Raw genomic sequence first — 12036 nt, 5'->3', positions numbered from 1 at the left:
GATTTCTCCTTGGAGGGGCAAAGAGCTACCTGCTGCCTCCCACCTAACCACATCCAGAGAGCAATCACAGCCATACCTATTACACACAGCTCCTTGCTTAGTATTTCCTGCTGCACAAGAGTCCCTGTGGACCTTGGGACTCAATGACCATCTGACATTGTGTCAAGGTCAAGGTGGTAGCCCTAGGTGCAAACCCATTGGCAGCTCCAGCACTGCAGCCAGGAAGCATTGGGGCAGGGAGCAGAAGTGTTTTTAAAAGGTCACGTTCATAAAAAGTGAATGTTGCAGATGTCTGATGGTTTTATAATGCAGCTCTTGCAGAACAGCTGCCTCCTGCTGATTTACTATCATATTAACTCTCTAATAGTCCCTTGGACTTTCTCCAGAAGAGTTGCCTGGCTCCATAAACTCAGAAGCTAATACACAGTTACAAGCACAGGCTTTTGCTCCTGCAGAAGTCATTTAAGCTTCCTTACTTCAGAGGCGACAGGGACACTCATCTATAATCATCACTATCAACTGGTCAGTTCTGTCAGCTTTAAGCAAGTCACATGCCCCAGCCCTTGCATAGAGCATCCATTTTTAAATTAGCCTGCTAATAATTTGTGAGCTTTACTTCTTTATCAGGAGCTTATTTTCTGATGGTTACTTAGAGGAAGTAAACACTGCAGGGTATGTTCTGGTACCGTAGGTCTGAGTCATTTTGTGCCCTCAGAAAATATGCAAAGGTGAAGGGACATACCCCTGCCCCAAGATACACCTAGAGGAAGGTTTTATTCCACTGCCAAAAGGAAAGAAGGTTGTTCTGCATGCTGTTGGTGGTGTACACAAAGAAACTCACAGGGTCTGTGATCATGCTTCACACTAGTCTTTAGAGTATGCTCCTGACAAAGGCCTCCAACTTGGATCAGTTCTTGGTCCCCTTAGATCAAAGTTGATTTCTGCAATCTGTTCCATGCTCCATGCTATGCTGCAAGCATGGGCTGCAGGCAACCCAGCAAGCCCTCCTCTCTTTCATTTGTTTATTTTTAAGCAGCATTGCACTGATCTGCAGCATGGTAACTGAAACTGTAAGGCCAGACTGCACTGAGATCTGCTCTCCCTCTTTCACTGCCCTCTGCAAGGGGCTGGCTCCAGATCCCACTGTGAATCTGCAGGATCTGCCAAGGAACGTTTGGCAAGCTACTTAAAGGAGCTGTAGCATATTTCAGCAGCAGGCAAGATGCTGCAGGTCAACAGGCCAAGGAAGTCAGTGCTGTGATGCAAAACAAATGCTTATTTTGGAGCCCATGGTTTGTATGTTAGCCTTAAGATCCCTAAATACTTCATAACTAGCTAGTTCCTAAGCACAGAGCAGGACTAAGAGCAGATGCCAGGACAAGGGTGGTTTAAGGCAGCCCACAGACCCATAAAAGTTGCTTCTGAAGACTGCAGAAAGTAATGGAGAAAAACCCATTTGGGTCTTGGTAAGTTTACAGGCATAGCACAGCAATCACCATCTCCAGAAAAGGATGTAGAAGAATCTATGTAATAAGATGGCTGAGGAAAAGCCACAGCTGCACCTAAGGGCATATGGGCTATCCTGCCCCTTGAGAAGGGGAAACTGAACTCACAGCCCTATTTCAAAAGTGAGAGGAACCAATAAATTGTGTAATTGCAGTCGAAGGGACAGGGATGCAAGGTAATTGAGCACAGACCCCTGTCCATCTCCCCCAACAAAAAAAGACACCATAGGCACAAATAGAGCCATCTTGGGCCTACAGAGAAGGTTCACCAGGGAACCATAGGCACAAATAGAGCCATCCTGGGCCTACAGAGAAGGTTCACCAGGGAATCTAGGTATTAGGAAAGCTCTGAAGGGATCACCTTTAAGGGATGACATAGGCAGCTCCTCTGCTGCAAGCGCTGTGCCAACTTACCTGCAGGATGTAATTCTTCCAGAGAAGCAGCCCAAACTGCCTGAGTACAACCATTCTTCCATTAGAAGAGGTCCGCCACCACTTTGCAGGACTCTAGAAAGCAGAACCAAGAGAAGTGAACAACATATATTAAAAAATTCAAGCAGCTTTCCACCACTGAATCCCAGAAACTCCCTGGAAAACCTTGCTCCTGGGTTTTGGTTGTTGCTTAGTCCCCACATCCAAGTTCGCTGTTTCTAAAAGGACAGGAGCCCTCCCAGGGCAGTATAAGCCAGAAAGCTTTCTCCACACTTGGCTGCATCTCCACTTTCAGCTTGATACTCAGGAACTCTTGTAGTGTGGGAAGAATGCAAGCTTGAAAGCCCTGTGCTCTCCTCACCGCTCTCAAAGCTCCCAACAAGAAAGTTTGTCTTCTGCGATGAGCAGTACTGCTCCACTAGTCTTTCACCAACAGCATTGTGGCAACCAGTTTAGCATGAAGCATTGACAGCTCATAGCAAGGACCAACTTAACAGCCTGAGACTGAGATACTCACTCACTAACTCCACCAACAACATCCTGGAAGAAAAATACTTTGGTCATCTAGGAATATAAGTTTCATTTTGCTACAAGAATACATGCTCTTCCATGTCTTAAGAGCTTCTGACAACTACACCACTAGAAGACCTCCCACTCTGAAGCAGAAAGATGGCATCACAGACCATACTTGTCCGTAACAAATCCAAGTGGCTAACCCTGTTTCCTGTCTGATGTTGCAACAGCTGGCTCTTCTCTGAAACAATGGAAAAATAACTCTCCTGTGCTCCCTCTCCAAGGGTGGTTGTTAGCCATTAAGAGCCAGTGGCATCTTGGTTTCCAGTGTCATCAGATCCCAGTCATTCAGCTGACTTATATGACACCAGTAAGCATCTGGATACAGAGAAAAAGAGGTTGCTGTGTGGAAATCCACCTATAAACACCAAGACATCATAATTACTCAAGTGCTGACACACACCCAACACAGTGAGCCTAATATGCAGGCCATGACATTAGAGAGTCGGCACAAAACATATAGCATTACTACAAGCATATTCATGCTTGTTAGAGCATATAAGCAGCCATGTGAGACGATTACCACTGCACAAGTGGAAGTGAAAAAGGCAATATCCACTTCAAGCACACTTCTATCCCAGAGTCTTTTGCCCTAGCATTTCAAGTAGCTCCTAAAGATTGCTACGAAAAGGAAGCTATTGTGTAGCCTGCAACTCACATCTGGCAGCTTCATCCTTTCTGCTTTGTAGCAGTGTTTTACTCGGCAACAGGTGAATGGAAAACTTTAGTTAAATAGTGGGAACATAGAATTACAGAACCACAAAAAATAGTCCCAGGAAGGCCATGAAACCACTTGCAGAAGTTTATCAGTTCCATTATTTTGGAACTGATAAAGATTTTAAATTGTTCCTCTGACTGTTGGAATGTCAAGGCTTCAGAACTGTTGGTTTGCAACACTAGCAATGCCTTCCCAAAAGATCCTTACTTAAAAGATGAGAGGCAAGAATGAGAAAAGCGCAGGTTATCAGAATTAAAGCACGTAGGAGAAAAGACGAGTGCTGTGGGGTGATACACTTCATTCTGCTCTTTTTGAAAGAATCTCACAGCCCTCTTCCCAATTCCAGTTGAACTCTCGCTCCAAATTGTTTTGATCCCTATTTGCAGAGAAGTTTCCTGATGAAGTATTACTGTCATACCAAGAAATGAGCTGCAATTACATACTCCTGCTAAGTTATCTAGTAAAGCAATACAAACAAGTGGCCAATCCTAGCATGAGCAGATGCAACAGCCACAGCTGTCTGACTTAGGACCATTTTCATCAGCGTAATTATGACCCCAGGACACCTGAGATGAAAAGATAGCGCACAGCCCCATTGAAGGCTCAGAAATTTGTCCTGCTCTTATGCAGTATGCCAAGCAATTATCTTCTATGTATCTACCTAAACCTGAAGGTCTTGTGTCAGGTAGCCAGATTCACTTCTCCACTACATCACATTCCGAAGCTGGGATCAAGAAATGCAAACTGCTAAACTGTGGGAAACAAGCTATTGAGCTGAGCAACTCCTCTGTCTGCTTCATCAGAGACTGAGCAAGCAAAAAATCCATCTTTCTTCTGTGAGATGGCTCATCTGGGCCCTGGCAGTATCGGACTATCAGTCAGTTCGGCTTTATCCTGGCATGAGCAGCCTCATTCCACGAGCAGACAGCTCTCAGTTTTTAACTCAGAGTTACTCTTTGCAGCTGAGCAAACCTATGCTTAAAACTCCAGCCTCACAGTTTGATTTGTGAGCTGACAGCACTGAAGGTCACTACAGACTTGGAGAAGGAAACATTACAAACCAGCAATGCTGCTGGAGACAACAGCACATTCTCCAGGTAGCAGGCACCTGTCCGCTCTCATACACCTGCCCATGTTTAGAGACATCTTGCGCTTGTGCAAGTGAAGGTTGCAATGTAGGGTGGATTTTGTTTGCAGCAGATACTACATTAAGCCATTACTTGCAGAGATACCAAAAAGCCAGCTCTGATCACATGTTAGGGTGATTAACTGTGCTGGGAGTGTCGCAAAGACATGAACTAGTGGTGGGGTGGAGCACAGTGACTGCTGACAATCATGAAGTCTCCAGTGCTACCAGCCCCCTCTGCCTTTACATCCTGTGCAATGCCACTGTTTCTCAGTCATTGCTCTCATGTCACGTTGGGAAATGCTGCAGCGGGATCTCACAGATGGTGGGATCCAGGAGCAATAAGAAGATGCTTTTCCCTCCAATCCTAGCAGTCCCGAAGGCTGTTAGTTAACAACAGGAGCAACCACAGACCTGGAGGATGGGAAGGGACACAGCACAGTCTCCAGGCATGTCCTGTGTCAAGTTGGTGTTGCTACTCTGGACAAGGAGGTGGCAGGGAGGGGGACAGTCTTTCAACTTTCCTGACACACTGGGTGGTTCTAGGAGCTCCATGGCAAATGCAGGCCTTCTTCACTTCTCTCCGCAGTCACTGAACAACAAGCATTCCCGTATCAGAACATACACAAAGAACTACATATTACCCAAGAAAATTTTCCAGAGCCCCTTGGGCAAACATAGCCCAAAATGACCACAAGCAGGGACAGCCATCAAGGCTTTGCTGGCCTGTTAACTGGCTTGTCCTTGGTGTTGGAGGTCTGCAGGCACTGCACTGACTCAGAACAAGCCTTCCTGCACCTGCAGGTTCCTCACTGGGAAAGGATGGAAGAAGCAGAGTTAAATAGAAACTGAATATGGGCAAGAAGTAGACTGAGATACCTTTCCTTGAGAGCTGGGATGGAAACAGGGAAAGAATAAATTCTCAGCAGCCTGCATGAGCATGCACAGCAGCAAGGAGCACTGGGCATCCAGGACTGCATCTGTTCATGGAGTCACTGCAATCATCCAGTCCCTTCCGTCTGTGGCGCAGCCAGGCAGCGGAAACAGGAAGCGCTGGACTGCCTGCCTTAAGCCGATGATCATCTCCCAGCGCGAGATGACACAGTTGGCTTGTACCTTGGCAAAGCACAGGTTATTCTTGTAAGTTATGCAGAGCCTTTTCTAGAGCTCCAGCCTGCACAGGGATGCCTGCCTCACCCCCAGCTGAGTTTGCAGGCTGCCTGTGTGCAAAGACAACTCTTCCTCCTACTGATTCTAACGGGACAGATTGGGTGCTGCTGCCCTACACAAGCATAGCAATTGCTTCCTACCTTACAAGACCAAACACCCTCCCAGAGCGGGGTTTCCAAATAGAAAGCTGCGATAATACAATGTATCACCTCAAACCTCAACAGAGAATTCAAAGTTTCAAAATGAAACAGCCAGGCCAACAAAAGGAGAAACTCCAGGTTAACTAATCACTCTGCTTGATCTTTACTCCAGTATCAAGGAATGGTAAAAGCGCATCACATGCACAGTATTGACAGCTGAATTACTGCTCCACAGCAAGAGCAAATGAAAACCAATGTAGATCTGCAGATCAACAAGCACCTATTCATCTGCTCTGCTCTGTGCAACCTGCTCTACACAACTAGCTCTCTGAGCCCAACACACGGAGCAAAGCCAACCTATGCAAATGTCAGCCCCGCACAGTAAAGTATTCTCTCAGTTTGGCACTCACCTTCCCATCCCCAAAATCAACAATTGTGCATTCCCAGAGCAAGAAACACACAGGTTTTGCTATTCAATGTGGAGATACCAGATTCATGCAACAGTACTATCTGAGCATGAGTGTCCTGCTTCACACACAAACTCAGAAGAACCAGTCCACTCTGGCAGCCCAGTGAAGCTAATCAGATACAATCCTCTTCAGGCAACAAGCAGAGGGGAAACAGCAAATGGGACTTTTCAAACACTGCTGCTGCTAGATTTCAGTTTAAACACATTCAAACTCACTGCATGCCCTCTTAAGCACCATGTCTCCAGCTGGCCTCTAGTCCACATTTGCCCTGCCTGAAATGTCATCTGTTTACCAAAGGAAAGCATGAAAGCATGCAGGCTTTTTCTAAACTGAGAGGGCCTCTCTCAAGCCCCCCAAACCCATGTGGCTACCTATTGCACACAGCAAAGTACATGACAGGATCTGACAGACATTCAAAAGGACCACCTAGCAGCAGAAAGCTCCTTCCTGCACTCATTTGAAGGGAATGGAGAGCTGAACACATTGGAGGAAAACCACAGTCTCAGCAAGTACTTAACAGCAAAGTAAGCACCAGTCAGGACAGGCTGCAAATCGGTTTTAGACTTCAAGCCAGATCAAAGCCAATCAATCAGACATCTCAAATCGGCATTCACAGCTCAGCAGTGAGTAACCTCAATTCCCATTATCTCCAGTTTGTGGCAATGTTTTGGTTTGTATTAGAGAGAAGTCAAAACTAAGCACAGAAGGACCATCAGAGTGCCCTGAGATAAGAAACTGAAAATGGTAAATTGGGGCACAACAGCCAAAACAAGCCCAAGCACAGAAGGGCTTTAGATGGCTGCAGAAGCAATGATAACTCACCAAAGGGAATTAGACCATAAATCAAAAACTGAGGCAGCTACATCTTGCTGAGCAACCAAAAATAAGATTTTGAAATGCCCTGGGGAATGCAAGAAGAAAACTTTTGCCTTCATATTCAGGCTGGGAAAGATGTTAAATTTTTTGCTTGATTGTTTCAATGAAGGAAAAGGCAACAAATCAGTGYAGAAACAAAGGCTGCTCCCCTAACAGAAATCTTACCTCCTGCTTCCATGTCTCTCTGGCTTACTCACCCTGTCGCTCTCTCAAAATGTGAACTGGACACGTTCTGACCACCAGCGCTGCTACTACTGCTGTGATCAAAGCTGTTAGGTTTCTGAGAAAATGTCAAGCAGCTCTTGAGTAATATGAACACTACACAAAATAAGAAAACTTCATTATTGCCAAATTTATCAAGCTCTTCAGTGTTCCAAGAAAATCAGCGTTGAACCTTTCGCTCTCTGGAGAATGAGAGAAGAAAGGTGCTTGGTTAACTCAGGACTACTCCTACCATATTTGAGAGCAAAAAAGTTTTTTGAGGCTTTGGCCATCCACAGAAATAGTTCTTTCAACTCAGAACATGCAAAACCAGAAGGAAAAACTTCTGGAAAGCACTCCCTGGATCAGCCCCAAGTTCTGGGGTTTTGTTGCCCTGGCTTGTGTCCATATGTATGGATGGTTCAGTGTACGGGCCCCTGTTCATTCTTCTGATAAATCTTTCTGCGCTTGACCAAGTCAAAGCAGGTTCCTGGCAAACTTGAGCAGCGGCTATTCGCTCAAGTGTGCAGGGATCATCTTCCACAGGAAAGGAAGGTTATGCATAGCCAGTTCAAGGTGATCTTCAAATATACCGCTGTTTACCTTGAAAGAGGACATCGTGCAACTCACCTGCAACCCTACTTGCATTGCAGCTTCAGTACAGAGGCAGGTCAAGTTACCCTCCAGAAACATTCTTCTACCTGACCTCAGTACTAAGCTCTGTAAAATAAGACTGATTTTCCCCCGAAGTGACAGGAAYAGAGGAAGAGAGAACAGCACTGGCTTGATCCCTAAGTTCCTCCCCCTCACACTGGAAATACCCTGCTTTCTGCACTGGACCACAGATGGAGAAACAGCCTCCTAAATATATGGGTACAGATTTACCCTGGTCAACACCACCAACATCAGCAAAAGTGAAAGAAAGTCCTCCTACATCCTCACCTTCAAGAGACTGGAGGAGCTGAGAGTGAGCCGAGGACACAGCAGTTCAACTCACAACTGAGACCTAAACAAGCCAGCAACATCCTCTTTGCTCRACAAGCCCCTGTGAAACTTCAGCACCAGAAGCAACACAAGCAGGAGTTAATCTCTCACACACTGCCAAACACAGCTCAGAGCAGGATAACCCAGCAGCCGTATCAGCTGCCAGGCCGAGCTAGAGCTCTCCTGTTGGCACAGTTTAGATCAGGACAGGCTGAGCATCGATGGAGTTAAAGGCCACAGTATCCCACTTCCTGACCCACTTCACACACCATCTTGTCATCGAGAGCCTGACACCCCTGGCTGCCATCTCGGTGAAAAGGGCTGAGCAAGTGGAGAAAAGGCCATGTGCTCCTGGGAGCTGGCAATTATTTTAGAGCATTTACTGCATTTCTGTTCTTCTGATGTCCTGTTTCCATAGAAACAAGGCCTGGAAATGGCAGACATTTCTTTTAATCAGTACTACTTTTCTCCCCACCAACTGGAAGAAGAACTGCATCCCTGGAATACCAGCTGCAGCGGTGGGGGCAGTGTGTGCAGCCAGACCTTTTCCTGCTGCTCCACTTCAGAGATCCGGCCATCCACTGCCACCAGAGAACACGCTGTTCCCAGGACGGCAGCCACCTTTTCCCAGAGTTTGGGGCTGGGCTCTCCTGGGCACTGTTCAAACACCAGGCCTCTGCACACTCCCTCCCAGACCGGGARATGTTTCTCTGTTCTTTCCAGCACTGGATGTTCAAAGCTAAACTGAAGTGTCCAGAGTCACCAGCAGCTCTTGCTGCTATTCTTTCTTTTCCTTCTTATCATTACATGAGACGTAAGCATCATGAAAGGGACCAAATCAAAGCCACAGGCCAGGAAACAAAGAATAATATAAAAAACCACAAACAAACAAACAAAAATCCTACTGCAGTAGAAGAGGTTGGGCAAACAGAACAATAAAACTTTCTAGGAGGCTGCAAGTTTGGCAGGACCTGAAAGTCTGCTGACCTAACTCAAACACAAACCACGCAGGCAGCTGCCTGGCGCTAGCAGCTTCACAACCTTCTACAAAGCTATGATTGAACCTCTACGGAGCCGTTGTCTCTGTCCATGAACTTCAAGCCTCAGAACAGTGAAGCAAATGCACACAGCACCTGGGCTAGATCTTGTTTGCAAAACTGGGCAGTYGGTCCTGGGCCTGGTACGCCCCATGACGCCAACCCGCACGCCCCAGAACTGGAGCTGGGCACAGCCCTGGGRAAAGGCCTCTCTCCCAGACCCTGAGGATGAAGCAAGGCAATGACAGATCCGACACACCTAAGAAAGCTGACAAGCTTGTGGGTGGCTGAAACAAGCCCCAGACAACACATTAGACACTTTGGTCAGCAGCAAGAGAGGAGGAAACAAACAAACAACAAAAAAACAAAACCCATATGCTGAATCAGAGCTGTTCGTTCTCTCTTCTTCTGCTTCTTCTTTATTTATTTATTTTTTTTTTAAGAGAGTTTGTAGTTACATGTAACACTGAAGTTACCAAAACGGAGAGTCAAACGTCTCTCCGCAGATTCAATGGCCTCACGGGCAAGGCTGACAAACAAGGCCCAGAGCTTCACATAGGCTTTCTTGTAAACCCATGGGCAAACCACTTACTGCCTCTCGTTTGCCCTGCTAGGGGATAGGAACACAAATCTTTGTAAAAACCTTTGCACAAGCTTGACTTTGGCGATGTCTGAGCACGAGCTATCTGTGTCCCACTGGAGAGCAGAGCCACGATCACTCAACTTCCTTTACTCTTTCACCTGATAAGTCTTATTACTCAGCAGTACTGAAAGCCCAGCAGAGAGAGGGAATAAGATAAGGAAAAGCAGCTATAAAACCACTGTAGCTGGCAGTGTCTCAGAGGGCTTGGACACATTGAGCAGGGTTACGTTAACCGTCTGGGCACACTGCAAGCCTGCAGCAAATAATTTACAGGTTAGGTCCCTTCCCTTAAGGGCTAAATGAATTTGACTCTATTTGCTGTGGGCTAAAAGCATGCAAAGAAAAACTCTGAAGCAGTAGTTTCATGCGTCTGAGCCCTCAAACCTAAGCTGTGGCTTTTCATACTGGCAAGAAGTTGTTTGTATCCCTGGTTCCCGCTTGGTAAGATGCCCCAGGCAGAGCAGCCAAGTGGCAACTGTCTGCTCACTGCCAGCACTTCCAAGAGCCTTTGCATGAACCAGGCACGGATCTAGCTGGCAGGACACTATACAGGGTTGCTTCTCCCACTGCCCTACCTGTAGGAGCCACAGTAAAAGATTCTGACCGGGTTGTTTGACAAATACCCAGCCCTGCTATGGATGCCAGAACAAACTTCCCTCAGTTTCAGGACTGAGGCTGGCACGAGCAAAACAGCAGCCAATATGTCCACTGCAGACTTGCTCACCACAACTCCTGTGAGCAACATGGGAAGCTTATCCTTTGCAGAGGCACTGTACTGCCTTTAAGGGAGTTGAGTACATGTCCTTCTCCTTGAGTAACACTCGCCTCAGGCCAGACTTCAGCAAATCTGAGCTTTTTTCCCCACATCCAGCTCAGCATTTCAAGAGCTCTTTTGATTCTGAAAGGAGAATACTATCCACATGGAGTGTATTTTCATCAGGCTAATGCTTATCTACTTGTTATCTATAYGCAGAGGAAAGAAGAGGGGAAGAAAGGCAGCTTATCACTTCCTGATGCCTCAGCCAAAAATTGTACGTGTTTCAGCCTTAATCTCCACTGTAAATGCAACCAGAGTTTTCTATAACATCCCAAGGTCTCAAATCTAATCCACATCAGATCTCAACAGATCATAACCAGCTCAGCCACGTGCACAGTCCTTTGAATATACATCAATCCCAGACAGTTCAGGCTGTTAAGTATTACTTTAGCAAGGACTGTTTCCCATGCCATTCACTGCAGAGCTCTTCTTCGACACAGACCTGGGGTAGACACTTTGCAGTATGTAGAGCATCTGGGTACCCAAATGCCAGAAGAAATGACTTCACCCCTCTTTGTCCATAGCAAACCCATGAAAGCATAGAAGTGCCACTGGCTTTGATTTTGAGAGCCCACCTGATGACTACATGGAGCCAGCTGCGAGGTGCGCTGTGTGTTTGCTGTTCCTCTAAAGAGGACTGCACTTTTTCTCATGTTCGTCATCTGCACGTGTGTGTACAGAGAGAGAGCACTCAAGCATCATGCTGCAAGCCAAGAACCAGCACCCACAGCTAAAGCTTCAAGACAAGCACTCAAGTATCACACAACAGAACAAAGCAACCACGTCCCACCTTCCACATCCCATATCCTGCCTTTGAACAAGGTCGGACAGCCTACTTCACGATACAGCGCCAAATATTTTCAGGCAGTCCCAGGATGCTCTCCCCAGGCAATCTCAATTAAACAGGAAGCCGTCTTTTCCTGAAGTCACAAGCTGTTCTTCTGAGTAGTGATTTAAATCTGCTCTGGCCTGGAGATTCTAAGAAAACAGGCTTCTGCCCTTCGGGCCACTAGCAGGTAGGAGGCAAAGCTGCTCTCTAACATCCACCTCCCCAAGCCCACCAAACGGCAAAAGGCAAGGGAAGCTCTGCAGAGCAATCTGCTTCACTCCTTACCCTCAGCATCCTGTGGAAAGCCCCTTCCTCTCCTCTGCACAGCCGCTTCTCGCCGCTGCAGAACCCTCTCGCACAGCACAGGGTCAGACTTCCACGGGCACTGCAGCATTACCAGGTCACCTCTTGAACAACAACCGAATCTCTTTGCAGACGCGTTTTCCACCAGTGACTGCTTCCTACCACGCTCGCCTGCCCTACCGCACCCTCAGCACTGCCGGGAAGCCCAGCCR

The 12036-nt window shown here is 46.9% G+C and overlaps 1 protein-coding gene across 2 annotated transcripts in view; it reads right to left on the bottom strand.

Moving 5' to 3' along the window:
- The window catches only part of ABCA3 (ATP binding cassette subfamily A member 3), a 47135-nt gene extending 35099 nt beyond the window's left edge, over window positions 1-12036 (bottom strand). The window contains exons 1-2 of one of the 2 annotated variants that reach the window (XM_085307021.1): window positions 11807-12036; window positions 1920-2012 (exon numbers count right to left, since the gene is read on the bottom strand). In XM_085307021.1, coding sequence (XP_085163147.1) covers window positions 1920-2012; window positions 11807-11815 — 102 coding nt within the window. In that variant the 5' untranslated portion in view covers window positions 11816-12036. Of the gene's footprint in view, window positions 1-1919; window positions 2013-2653; window positions 2715-11806 lie in introns of those variants that run through there. The other variant, XM_085307022.1, reaches the window with a different exon arrangement.

This window comes from Rhea americana, unplaced genomic scaffold (assembly GCF_003343005.1).
Source record: "Rhea americana isolate MKP2758 unplaced genomic scaffold, rheAme1 scaffold_250, whole genome shotgun sequence".
Taxonomy (NCBI): Eukaryota; Metazoa; Chordata; class Aves; order Rheiformes; family Rheidae; genus Rhea; species Rhea americana.
Note: the sequence above shows the minus strand (reverse complement) of the source record. Positions and strands in the feature narration are given on the sequence as shown.